Here is a 13,852-nt window from a genome sequence, read left to right on the forward strand (position 1 = left end):
CTTTCTATAATTAAACACAAAAGGAATCAAGGACTCCTCCCACCATGCTGAACATTAAAATCCCAGCAAAAAAATTGGAAAAAACACAATGCGAGTCATCAGACTGAGAACAGTTCCAACAAGGACAGAAGCCCTGGTTCCTGCAGACTTGGCCATGGCCATGCCCCCGTTTTTCTCGAGGACTTCAGAGAAGTGTTTGTAGAAACTCACCACCCTTTACTCTCACTCTGCAGAAATCTGTCATCTTGAAGCTCCCGAGAACTCTGGCTGCTAACCCCTCTGGCTCCTCCTTAGTTAATCTAGAGCAGTGGTTCTCAACCTTCCTAATGCCACGACCCTTTAATACAGTTCCTCATGTTGCGGTGACCCCCAACCATAAAATTATTTTTGTTGCTACTTCGTAACTGTAATTTTGCTACTGTTATGAATTGTAATGTAAATATCTGATATGCAAGATGGTCTTAGGAGACCCCTGTGAAAGGGTCGTTTGACCCCCAATGGGGTCACGACCCACAGGTTGAGAACTGCTGACCTAGAGGAATCTCTAGTGATAACGATTGCATATGGGGCCCAGCAATTCTCACTGAGCACCATAGAAGGCCTTTCTCTCTCAGTCTCCTGATTGTTCAACCAGACCCTGCAGCTGAGAGTGTCCAGGCAGAGTGGAGTGGGGACAGCCAAGGGCTCTACTCAAGAGTGAATAATGTAGGTGGGTCCAAGGCTTGTTTTTACCCTTACTGGGGCATATCTCCTTTGGATCAGTCAACAGTCTTCCCTGCCAGTCAAGGTGCAGTAGAGCTTCCCATGGAGGTCAGACACATCCCTTTGCTAGGGCAGTGTGAGAGTAGTTCCTGAACATTCTATGCATGGCAGCAGAGAGGCTAAGCAGCCCGGATATCCGCAGGCAATGCTCAGTGGACAGGCCATATTTTCCAGCAATAAACACCCACAGTCTCGAGGGACACCATGTGAGAGGGCAGAGTCCTGCACTGATCATTGTGGACCCTGAGTGGCCTTGGCTCAGCCTGTAGCCTGAGCTGGGGGACCTGCTAGGGACAGCTCCAAGGGTTAAAATGCCACCAGCTGAAATGTTTGGTCTTCAGCATTGCATCAGCTTGATGGAGCTCTCTACATGGAGTCCGACCGTTCAAGTCCAATGAGCTTCCTCTGGAGGGCTCATTAGTGGGAAGGGCAATGTATGTTTGTAGCCATCAGGTTGACACCTGTGGTTCTGTGTAATTTGGCTATGATTTGGGAAGGGGGATAAAGCCTTCAAACTGCCATTTTACAGCAAAACAAGGAAACAAAACAGTCCTCTTGCCTCTGGGAAGAGAGATAACAGCTAACTAAATATGCTGTGTGCTTTTATAAGTTTAATTCTATTAGGTCCTACTTTTTTCTTCTAAATTATACTATCCTGTTGCAAGTAATCACCTGCTGTTGACAACTGACATCCAGGTCGTAAGTCGAAAGGCACTGGTGAGGAGCTGGCAGACTCTTATGTGTACATAATATCTCAAAATCATTAACTTTGCAGGCAGTGGCTGTTACAACAAACTATAATGTTAAAGGGTTTGAAAAACCAGCTATAAACTGCAAATCCGTGTTTAGAAAAATTGACACTCATAGAAAAAAACATTTTTGCTTGGCTTACGAAAAGTGAAAAACTGAAATGTAAACTCAGAAATATGGCTCGCTTTGGTATAAAAAAGTACAAAGCTGTAAAAAATATCCTTCATGTTGTCCCTGGCCCTAGCACCGTGAGTAGATGTTCACCCTGACGAGGCCAGGCGGAGGCGGCCAATGTGAAACGCTTTGGCTTTGAGCTAATTGGTTACAGAATGCTAGGCTGCCTGGCCAGAGCCTTAGTAAACTACAGACACGTTGCTGACTAACTCTGGAAATGTTAAGGCACTTTGGGGCCGCCAGGTGCTTCAGTGGAGCTTGACTGGGAAGCACCTGAGCACCCAGCTGCTGATGCTCTCCAGGGTATCCTGGGACTCCCTGTACATGGCCGCCAGGACCTCGGAGAACGCCCAGAGGAGCGGCAGCCCGAGGCTCAGGAGCTCGTAGGTGTAGCAGTAGTTGAAAGCATTGTCCCTGATATGGCAGCTGGCGGCTTGCAGCGCTCCCTGCATCCAGTCTAGCAGGCTCCGGGGAAGGTCCTGCAGGCCCCAGGGCAGCCTGAGAGACCAGCTCAGCGGCTTCCTAAAGGAGGAGGTGGAGATACCTGGGGGGCTGCCTTCCGGGGTGCTGATGGCCTCCACAGCGCAAGAGCTTTCCGAGGGAGTGTCTCTGCGAGGGGCTTCCTGCTCTTGCCACGTCCCCTCCTCCTGAGAGCAAGACAAACATGAGGGCACTTAAGTCCACCAGTGTCACAGAGGACGGCTCCAAGGAAGCAGACCAAGAGAAGCAATAAAACTCGAACTGGGTTAACCCTGGGCTTTGCAACCAGCACCCCAAATAATCTCAGCACCCGCCACTGACTGCTGAAGGAGGTGCTGAATAGGGGCACAACTTTTCTTAGGGGCAAACTGACCATCGGGATCATGATTCGTTAAAATATACGTACGCTTTGATAAGCAATCTCACTCCTAATTATGTGCATAGAGAAGAGAGCCTCTACGTGCTGGTGCGGATGGTACCTTTGCCTCCGTTCATTCCGCAGCCCGTGGGGTCTGCCCTGTTCCAGACTCCAGCTCCCATGCTAGCTTCTTGTAAGAAGCCCAGGAAGAGTTTGCCCATGTGCCAACGATGGAACTCTTAGACATGTGAAGGCCGCATGGTCCCTCTGCCTGGGGCCCACCTGGCCACAGGGTGCCGCTTGCAGGGATGCCTGGTAGGGGGTTGACCTTCTGTGGTTTCCAAGTTCTTTCCCAGGCTCTTGAGGTCAGCACAGTGACCCACCCACTGAATTTATAGATGATTTGCAGTAGCACCCATGCCGGCAGCTCTTAGCAAATACCTTCTCTTGGGTTTGATTAATCACCTACCACCAGCAACAGTCTACAACGTAAAGCCTTTCTCTAATGACTCAACTTACAGGCGCAATGCAAAAAAAGGGGGGGGAATAAAGGATAAAAAGAAGGAAAGCTACACAAGTATGTGAGTAGTTTCAATCCGTCTGGGGCAAAAAGTAGGGTAGCTTAACTTTGGGGAAGCCTAGAAAGCCCTTTCCCCTCAAGGGGCTTCCCTCTCTCACCAGCACGCTAGAGACGAGACATCCCTCTCTCTGTTGCTTCAGCTCTGCCCGTCTCTTCCGTTGTTTGCTGTTGGCTTTATAGTGAATGAAGTGCGGCTTGCAGTAAAATTTGCCTGTTAAAAGAGGTGCACACACAGTCACGTGAAGATTTCTCTTCGGTAAACCAGCACCACCGGAGACATCAGCCAAGTGCCTGCCGCTGTCCAAGTCAGAAAACACCATCAATCGAAATAAGCCTCACATGGCTCAAACCTGGGGAGCACCTTCTGTCACCTGCTTTAAAACAGTGGTGCTGAGATGAGGCAGCAGCATCTGTGGATGGCTCTAAAATCCTCAAGCCAAGCAGAGCTTCTGAACAGCTAGATACACAGAGGTCCCCGCGTGACGTGTCTGCACTGCAGAGAGCCGGGTGTTCCGAGCCCTCCGCCACACCTCGCCCTACTCATCTCTTCACCGAGCTACTCCTCTGTGTCCTTGACAGCAGTGGCTCTCAACCTTCCTAATGCTGCAGCCCTTTAATACAGTTCCTGTGGGTCGCAACCCATAGATTGAGAACCGCTGCTTTATAGTCATTGGGTCAACACGCTCAAAAAATCTTCAAACCGAGGCTTCTTCCCAAGACCAGCTGCCAGGCAGCAACATGGACAACTCGGGTGTCAATGTCTTTAGTCTTCCTTTCTGAGATCTCTGCGGGTGGGAAAGATCCAGGCAGGCCCATGCCGGGAAACTGGCCACTGCCCAGGATCTTCTGGGCACCTTCCAGAAAAGCCTTCCTTGCTCACTGCCGTACTAGCAGCAACAGTGATGGCAAAGATGGTAACAGGGAAACTTAGGGTGGACTTACCGGGTACCAGGCACTATTCTAAATGCTCCACACGTGTGAGTCCTCCCAACCACCCCGGGAGCTCAGCATAGCTATAACCACGTTTTGTTGATGAGGAAACTGAGAAGCCAAGAGGTGAAGCCACAGGCCAAAGGTTATGCGGCTAATCAGGGGTGCAGGCTGGGTGGAGAGAATGTGTGACCTGTGCTTCTCATTCCATGGGACAGTCAAGTACAATTCCTGCATCAACGAGCTCTCGGAGGCCACTTCTCAGAGTGGATGTTATTATTCTGATTATTTTTATAATACATACTTTAGAAAGAATATGAATATTTCGTCATGCCAGGTGTGGTGCCAAGCATGTTACACAGCCTATCAGGTTTGATTTTTCTTAGCCACACTGGGACGAGGCAGGCGATGAGGTTAAATGTAAAATGGCACACAATAGGTGGCCAGAAGTGCTGGTGGTGCAGGTGCCAATGCTTCCCCTGCCCCCAGATCCTGGGCAGGATCTCTTAGTTTCTCTAAATAGCTTTGGTGACAACGTCACGCTTCTGTTGGCGACGTGTTGGGTGTCCCAGAGCCTCTAGAGGGACAGGAACCCAGGCCAAGCCCACATCTGACACCAAGGCCAGAGCCCAGTGCTGCCCGGACCCTGGGGTTACCTTCGTCTGAGTCGAAGGCGTAAGCAGCCAGGCGCAAGATGGTGGCGCAGACGCTGCAGCGGAAACACTCGCGGTGGAAGAAGTGGCCTTCGGTGCTTAGTCGTTCCATCACGTACACACGCTTCTCGCAGAAGTAACAGGTGTCGCTGCCACCCAGGTTCAGGGGCAATGTCGACTTCCGCCCACATGCCTGGGTGTCGGGAGGAAAGAGCAGTGTGTTAGGGCTGACCTCCAGCTCCAGGCCAGGTACAGGCTTTTGGAACTTCCGGCCTCCATCCTGGGGACTTTCTTCTATTTGCTGCTCCTGTCACCGCAGCACAGAGTGAGGGGTGGGAAGATAATACTCCTGTCACAGATCCCCGCCCCACGCAGGCCAGCAATGGCTGGGGGGCCTCTTTGGGAGTGACATCTCCTGGTCTGACTGAGTGGGCTTCACTCAAATGTGTCTGCTCATCGATGTTCTCCCTGGGATCTGTCCCTGGGGTTAAGTGTCACCCAGGGCTCATAAGAGAGGTCACCAAAACTGACCCACCAGGGATGGTTCACATGTCGTTGCCCCTGCAGGGTGCAGGTCAGGGCGGGAAAGCTGTGGCATCAAATCTGTTCAGTTAAATTCCTAAATGCCAAAAGCGAGGGCATAGGCCTGGGCAGGGGGACCCCTGGGTGATTCCAGGGGAATGTGTTAAAGGGAAACTAAAGGAATTGTCGATTCAAATCACTGCTGACTGCAGCAAATGGCCTAGTTTGGAGAATGGGAGAATTCAATGGGATGTTTTTCACTTTACTGAAGCAAAGGGACTGTTCAGGTTGGACATTAAACATGGGAAGTAAAGGACATCTAAATAAGCAATGGCCTATCCTAGGCTTTTCTACTGAGCAGTTCCCCAGAACCACAGACAGCAAGGAAGATACTCTGTCTTGGAAATGATCCAAAAGGGACCAGAATGAAGTTTGCCTTTAAGGAAATTCAGCTTCCTTCTAACCTCTGCTCTGACCCAGCCCATTCTCAGTCCTTTCTGTCCCACGACAAGGGTAGCTTTTGGAGCGCTCGCCCAGTCTCTCCATGTCCCGCACACTCTCCCTGGGAGGCCAGAGCCAGTGTCTGCGGGTGAAGGCTGAGGGGTGTGTGTCCTTACCAGGTCTGGAGAGGTGTCCTGGGCCTTAGGTCTGTGATCATTCATGTACAGATTGACCAGGACTTCAGCTGCAGCCCCTATTCCACTGGACACCTTCCCTACTGTCAGCTAACCAAGAGCAGAGGCAGAGGAGACAGAGACAAAGGTAGAGGCCAGTTAGCACCCAGAAAGAAAATGCAAACAGGCCGGAGTAGGAGTGGGCTCCAACCCAAGTGCAAACAGCAGGCCGCATCCGGGGAGACGCAAAACCACCCAGGAGTGAACAGCAGGCACTCTGGAGATGGAGAAAAGAAGAGAAATACAGGCAGGGACTGGGGAAAGGGGAGTGGAGAGTTGTTCTTTAATGGTATAGAGTTTCAGTTTTACAAGATGAAAAGAATTGTGGAGAGGGATAAACTATATTCTTGGCTGGGTGTGGTGGCTCACACCTATAATCACAGGGTTTTGGGAGGCCCAGGTAGGAGGGCCTGGAGTTCGATACCACCCTGGGCAACAAGGTGAGACCCTATTTCTGAACTTGAAAAATGATTAAGATGGTAAGTTTTATGTTACATATATTTTAACACAGTAAACAAAAATTAGAAAAGAAAGCATTAAAAACTAAAAGACAAAAGGTCACTCTGGGTGAACCAGGTGACTAGTAGAACTACATTCACCGGATGTACCAGGCCTTCGGGAGTTCCTCACGCCTCTCCTTACATAGGTGAGGTGAATGAATTCTGGAAAGGGAAAGTCATCTATCCAAGGTCTCTTAGCAAATACTATGTCCATGCAAGATTCAGGACAGCACTTGGATTTCCTGGCCCCAACCCCGGGCCCTTCATGGCCACTCTCCTCAGGGCAACAGAGGTGAATCTCACTGCTCAGGCCCGATCATCACCAAAAAGGCCCGTAACCTCCCCAAACCTGTGAGTCAGAGAATCCAAGCAAAGGAAAGAAAGAAACCAGGAGGGAAGGTGTTAGCTCCCACCCCTACCTTGGAGAGACCCTTCCTCTTCAGGGCCTGTGAGCAGGAGGTAGTGGGGCCAGCACTGGCTGGGAATGGGACTCAGCTCCACCTTAAGCTGGTGCTGAGACCCCACACCAAGTGCTGTACTTCTGAGTTCCATTTCCTCATTTTCTTAAACAGGGACAGTTTTGTACCTACTTCATTGATTTGAGGGAAGGAACGGGGGAGAAAATGCATTTCAGAGTACCTAGCACCTAGTAGGGGCTGGGCCAAGATTACCTTGTGTGATACTGTGATATATTAAGAAACACATATTTAGTTTTTTGCTCCCTGGTTCCTGAGATAGAGCTTAGAGCTTCTATGACCTTTGTAATTTCCTTTGTATGACCTTTGTAATTTGAGTGACAATGTGTGGCACACAGCTCCTAAAGTTTCTGGAAGTTTCCTGGGTGACAGGAGCATCTTTTGCTCTAATGAAGTGACCCTTAAGGCTCTAGAATTGCTCCAGGACGGGGCTGGCTCGCAGGGGAACCAACTCTGTGATTAAGCATTGAAAGTTTCAGCCCACCCCTGACCTAGGGGGAGGGCAGAGGGGCTGAGGGTTGAGTCTATCACCACTGGTGATTTAATCAATCATGCTGATATAATAAAGCCTGCATAGAAACTAAAAAGGATGGGGTTGGGAAGGCTCCCGTGTAGCTGGGTGCATGGAGTGCTGGGAAGGTGGTGCACCTGGACGCCAGGGAAGCCTTGTGCCCATCCCACAGGCACTGCCCATGCCCTCTTTACCTGGCTGTCACCTGGTCCTTTAACAACAGACCAGTAAACGTAGTGAGCCCTTCCCTCCTTGGGTTCAATTAATTTGGTAGGACATCTCTCAGTATTCAGGGAAAACATTTATGTTTACAGACTATGTTGGCGTGGAGAAACACCCCCACATGTATTTTGCTGGGCAGGGGTGAGAAGTTTGAGGCTGGAGAGGAAACAATTTGCTTTTCCTTATTCCTTGACGACCTTCTCCCTTCTCCTCTACATTCAGTGCCCTGGGCCCCTGGGAGTTGTGTTTGGGTCTTACATGGGTCGCTCCTAGCAGGACTGCAGCCCATCTTGCCACCAAGAGCAGCATGTGGAATGGGCCAGGTTAGAGGCTCTGAGCTGGTCCAGAGCCAGCTCCGAGTGGGAGGCAGTGGCTCCGGGTGGGCCCAGGGAACACCACTGATCTGGGTCATGGGTGCCTGTGCTCCTGAGGGCATCTACGATTGCCTGGCTGCTCACCAAGGTGTCAAGGAGCCGGGAAAGGGGTGGAAGCTGAGACCCCAAACAAAGCAGGGCACAGTCAAATACATATATGCCCCTCAGCAAACCCCAACTTCTCCCCACTTCCCCTCCAGCTCTGGAAACCCACCCTGGGAATGCTTCTCTCTTGTTATGGGAGACAAATATGTACAACCTGAGATTCTGAAACCCCTATTCCTGATCCTCAGACCCTGGAGGGAAGGAGGCTCCAGATCCTTCCCAGCCCCCAAATCCAGCTTCGGGCCAGAGAGAGCAGCAATTTAGGCTGCAAGGCCTCTGGGGAAAGGTGGGTAGTCATCACCACAACAAATGACAGTGAAGGAGTTAAGGAAATGTCACCCCAAAGATGACTACTTGGTGTAAAGAACACTTTGAACTAAAGGCCAGTTGAGATCAGAAGGCATTTGGAAGAGGCTTTCTCTCTACATAAAACTGGACTGACCTGATTAAAAGATTAAAAGAGGGCAAGCGACTGCCCTTCCTTCCCCTGAATGCTAGCAGACCAGGCACAAATCATTCAAACCCCAATACCTGTCTGTCAGGTACACTTACAAATCAACCTGATCCCCCGTCTACTTATCCTCCCTAGCAACCACTTGCTGCACCTGGAGTCCTCATCTTCCCACCCCTTCTAAAGGTATAAAGGTATCTGACTATCTTTAAGATATTGAGTAATCACTCTTGTGATTTCCACCACGCACCTGGAATTTGGAAATAAACATTTCTCATATCAATCTGCCTTCCTTGCGAGTTGATTTTTCAGCAAACTTTTGGTGGGGAAAGGACAAGTTTTCCCTCACTGTTGCAATAGTAACTTGCATGTGGGTGAAATAATGCCTTCCTTTTACACCCAAGACTGCACTCAGGAGGTCACACCTCATCCAACAACAGAAAGCCTCAAATACAAAGAAGGATGTTCAGGGAATTGCAAAGCAAAGGACCGTGGGCCTGCACAGGTCCCCAGCTGCTGGTAGCACAGCAGCATCCACAGGAGCTGAGGCTACCTTGTCAGAGTCCCAGAAAGCATAGACCCTAAATGGGGCTGGATGGGGAGAGGGCACCAGGCAGGCCGATGCCAGAGATGAGGCCCAGGAGACCATGGCTCCTGTTCTCACTCAGGAAGCCCAACACTAGAGCAACTGGAATGGTGATTCCAGACCATGTTGTGGGTTTTGAGGGCTGCAGAGGCCATGATTACAGGCCTGCTCGGTGTGTCTGATCCCTCATCAGACTTTGCTTTTCAGAGGCAGCAGCTGCCAGGTAAGCCCCAGCTCCCGCCCTGCCTGGTGCTGGCTCCGAGGGTTAGGATCCTGCTTCCAGCCACTCTCTCTGCCGTGTTCAGGAGTCTACAAATACCAAGAAAACTCCTGCTTCCAGGAAAGGTTCAGGTGGGTTGGCTCAGGACAATAGGCCATTGTTTGCCTGAGGTTCCATCCCCTGCTCTGGCCCCCAACTTGACCCCTCCAGTAGGGGATGTAGAGTATAAAGTACTTCCTGGGGCTATGCCAAAATAGAGAGGGAGACAGGAAGCTCAGATTTACTCTCTGTACGGCCCTCCCAGCCCCCACCTGGCTGTCTCCCCTGGCCCAGTGTGTGAACGGGCTCCATGGTCCTCTCCCAGAAAGGCACTCTGAGATACCAAGATTCCCACGCACAATTACTGCCTCCCCAGCACTTGCAGAGACTGAGACTATACTTTCTGGGGCTTTGTATACAAGTCCCTAATGAAACTTATTAACCACTTAGCTAATAAGCACTTTGTATCACTGAGCTTCCGAAGGGTGCAGAGAGCTGCAAGGTCTCTGGGAGGTGTTGCCTGAACTTGGAGGTCTGATCAGCTGTTCTATAGCACAGAGCACTGGCCAGGGCATCCAGGATGCAGATCACACCTGGGTGTGACTTTCATTAGGGCCCAAGGTCTCCCTTCCTCCAGGGGCATCCATACACGCACCCCTGAAAGGATGATTTTCTTTAAAAAAAGAAAAAAAAGTGAAGTGAAATCACCCTTACAGAAATCAGCACTGGGGCTCCAACCTGCCCTTCCCAACCTGATGAAAACCATTTCAGAACCACCAGGAGGTAGACCGGAACTTCTTTGAGAGGTCACAAGGAAACCACTTGACAGAGAACTCATCTCAAGGGATGAAAGGGGGCCTTTGAAGCCCACCACAAAGACCAATGTGAAAGCGAACGTTGCCCAGGGCTTGAGGACTACGTTCTATTTCCAGATAGTGGAACAATCTCGCAGGCCCCATGAGAGTGAGCACAGACCAGCTGCCTTCCACGAGTTCAGGGCTCTTTAGACTACTGTATCTGTGGTCAGTGACCAGGTTTTATTTTTTCTTTTTAGTTCTCTAATCCATTGATGCCTGATACTTCCAGATACTGTAAAAATAAATGACTGGAAATATGATCACACACTTGGATGTGTGGCAATGCCAGACTGCTCTACAAGTTTAGAGCACTCTCACTTGCTGTATGCACGGGATCACAGGTCAGTGCCTGCCCGTGAACCACACTTGGAGTGGCATTGCTCTAGCCAGCTGGGGAATTGCCAGGATTTAGAGCAGTGGTTCTCAACCTTTCTAATGCCACGACCCTTTAACACAGTTCCTCATGTTGTGGTGACCCCCAACCATAAAATTATTTTTATTGCCACTTCATAACTGTAATTTTGCTACTGTTATGAGTCATAATATAAACATCTGATATGCAGGATGTATTTAGGCAACTCCTGTGAAAGGGTCATTCGACCCCCAAAGGGGTCGCAACCTACAGGTAAAGAGCCGCTGATTTAGAGAAATAAAATGCTCAAATCATGGAGGAACTTCCAGAGAACTCATCTTGGTGTTGACCTCAGAGTAAGAGCCAGAGGTTCCCACCAAGGGACGCACATGTTGAGTGGCAAGCCACAGTGTTTCTGCGGAGGGCTGAGACGAGAGCTTATGAAAATTTTGGCCAAAAATGGTCATGTCCCAATCATGAGCTTTCAAAGAAGTTAGTAATCTTGGAGTTCCAAGGGGCTGTTTAGAAATGCTTTATATTAATCTTTCAACATTTTTGTAATTTTTCAGAATTTGGGTATTTTTTGCTACATTACCCCCTCTTTTGAATTCTAATTACTTCTCAGCTAATTAAGTAGAACATTTCAAGTGGGCCCTCACTTCACATGACATGGGGTTAACCTTGCACACACTGTTTTCCTTTGGTGAGCCTCAGCTTTCTTATCTATAAAACAAGGAGACCACACCAGCCTCACAGAGCTGTGGGAGAGGCAGAAAAGAAAACAGGCCATGTCTCAAATGGCACTGGGCATCTGGGAGAACCTCGGCAGATGGTTAATAACTCTAAAGCACCGCCACTTGTGTGACTTGGCACCCCATGCTCTGGGAATACTTCTCCCTTTTCTTAAATCACTTTCACTTTCCCCTCTACACAAGCAAGAATGAGGTGGCCCGCCGAGGACGAGCATGCTGCCTTCTCTCCCCTGAGTCCACTTATATTTCAAACATGATGCTGCCACTATTGTCACAAGCACAATGCCAGAGGCTACAGAAGGTGGCTAGACCTCCCTAGAGGCCTTCCTGGGTCAACCTGTAACTGCCAGCTCGGCATCTGGCTGTCCCTGCCTGGATGACAGAGCATTTCTTTCACTGAATGGAGCCGGCCCATTTCCTCTCCGGCTTGCACTGCCTGATGCCAGGGGCCTGTCTCATTCGTGCCTACGTTCCTGGCACAGAGCAGATACTCAAAATGAAGGAGGAAGCAGGCCCATAGGCCCATTTGTGTCCAAACAATAGAAACGTCTCTCCTTGGGCTTGGAACTCAGCCAGGAACACCAGGTGTCCAGGCTGCACTTCTGCCCACAGTTGGGCCACCTGTGGCTACCCTGCTGCTATGAGCATCATCATACAAGGCCACATGGGTCAGATAGAGGGGACAGTGGGGAGTCCAGGGCCTCAGACCTGAAGGCTCATGAGAAGAGTTTTTAATGGGTAGGGCTAGAGGTTTTGACTGGTGGGAATAGAGGAGGTCTCCTGGGTCCACTTGGACAATGACATCCTCCCCGAGGAGGCCCTGCATAAGAAAGCATCAGTGGACAGCCTGTTGGACCTCAGCTATATGCCTAGGGAAAGGGATAGGGGGGGCAGGAACTGAAGCCACCTTGTTCTAGGGAGTCTGGACATGCTCAGAGACCTGCCGGTGGGCACCCATGTCTGCCCACCTGTGGCTCCTGGTGCCAGGCACTGCACTGATCACGTGCATTTCCACCTCACCGCCCTGTAGGTGGGTCTTATAATCCCCCTTTGCAGGTGAGGCTGCTAAAGTTAAGGGAGGCTCTAACTCACCTGAGTAGGCCGTACTGTTCTTAAGTGGCTGGGGTGGAAATGGAAATCGGAAGGTGGCTTCTGTTCCTTTAGAAAGAGAGGAATCGACATGCATTTTAGGTAAATGAGATTTCTTCTCTAATTCTCTTCCAGTGGGGAAAGGGAACATTTATTGGATACCTCAGGTGTTTTGCATACGTTAGGTCATTGCAGTATTCCAATTACCCTCAGGACTAGCTTTTGTCACTTCCATTTTATAGGATAAGAAATCAAAGCTCAGAGAAGACCACTAACTTATCTGAAGACACAATAGTAAATTACTGGTGCTCTGAATGCAAGTTTGAACCCAAGCTCATATCCCTCTCCCTGCTTCCCTGCACTCTGCAGATTAAAACTCCCCAGGCTGGGGTGAGACTTCCAAAAGGTGGCCTATTCTACCCCTGAGGCAGAGAGGGACAGGGAGGTTGGAGGCAGCCTCCTTTATGTTTATCTTCATACCAGAGGAAACAAAGGCAGAGTACCCAGCAAAACCCTTCCCAGCATTTCCCTGCTTCTCCCTAATACGCAAATCTCTAGAGTAAACCCTGCAAATCCAGTTTTAAAACAAACACCTCCAAGAGGAGAGAAGCTCCTTTTGCAATGTTCCAAGCTCTTCTGATTCAGGAAGACTAAAGGGCAGTTCCCAGCCCGGTGAAGGGTCCCCTCGCTCAGCGGAGCAAACTTTCAGCTGCTATCCTGTTGTCACACGAGCTCACCATCCTCAGCAAATGGCCGCCAGCCATGCCAAAGGCCAAAGCAGCGGTGGGCTCCCTTCTTGAAGAAAGGAATTGACTAATGGTTGATAGGGAGCTGAGATCACAGAGAAGGGCTGATTTGATGGGATAAATGAGAAAAATGATGTTTGGGACATAAGACTGGGCCTGGATCACATAGTCCACAACCTTGAAAGACAGATTCTGGCTAGGATCTGAGCAGGAGAGCCACACGCTGAATTCGAAAGGAGAATGTCTGAAAGTGTGAGTGAGTGTGAAGGCAGAGCCCTGGGTACCTGTCCTGGACTTGCTGACTCAGGCCTGCATCCCTGTAACACTTGCTTCTTGTAATACATTTGTCTGTGTCTGTTCCCATGAGGAGGTCATTATTCCCAGATCCTCAGAATTGGCTAGCAGGGCTCTAGGTCAGGAGCAGAGATGCCCTGCCTGCCAGGAAACTGCCAAGGACTAAGCATTAGTTTCCAAGTGCATTTTCCCCCTCTGCCTCCCTTGAATTGAGGCAAATTTGGGCCACTGGGCAGACAGCAGCCCACAGTCTGTTTGAAAGAAGCATTAAGGCCTCAGCTCTCTCTGGGGGAGAGACTCCCTGAATCCCAGTAGGACAGAATAAAGCTGTGTGTCACTGTCATCACCTACTTTAAGGGAGCAGCCAGTTCTCTTCTCAGAGGAGCCTGTGGTTC

General features: G+C 50.0%; 1 protein-coding gene across 10 annotated transcripts in view; it reads right to left on the reverse strand.

Annotated features, from left to right (window-relative positions):
- MICAL2 (microtubule associated monooxygenase, calponin and LIM domain containing 2) overlaps window positions 1-13,852 on the reverse strand; it is a 231,702-nt gene that overhangs the window by 81,517 nt on the left and 136,333 nt on the right. For 5 of the 10 annotated variants that reach the window (XM_053560664.1, XM_053560663.1, XM_053560662.1 and 2 more), the window contains 5 exons: window positions 12,421-12,486; window positions 5,827-5,934; window positions 4,691-4,880; window positions 3,203-3,315; window positions 2,231-2,333 (listed from right to left, as the gene is read on the reverse strand). In XM_053560664.1, coding sequence (XP_053416639.1) covers window positions 2,231-2,333; window positions 3,203-3,315; window positions 4,691-4,880; window positions 5,827-5,934; window positions 12,421-12,486 — 580 coding nt within the window. The remainder of the gene's footprint in view (window positions 1-2,230; window positions 2,334-3,202; window positions 3,316-4,690; window positions 4,881-5,826; window positions 5,935-12,420; window positions 12,487-13,852) is intronic. The other 5 variants (XM_053560665.1, XM_053560670.1, XM_053560668.1 and 2 more) reach the window with 3 other exon arrangements.

This window comes from Nycticebus coucang, chromosome 14 (assembly GCF_027406575.1).
Source record: "Nycticebus coucang isolate mNycCou1 chromosome 14, mNycCou1.pri, whole genome shotgun sequence".
NCBI lineage: Eukaryota > Metazoa > Chordata > Mammalia > Primates > Lorisidae > Nycticebus > Nycticebus coucang.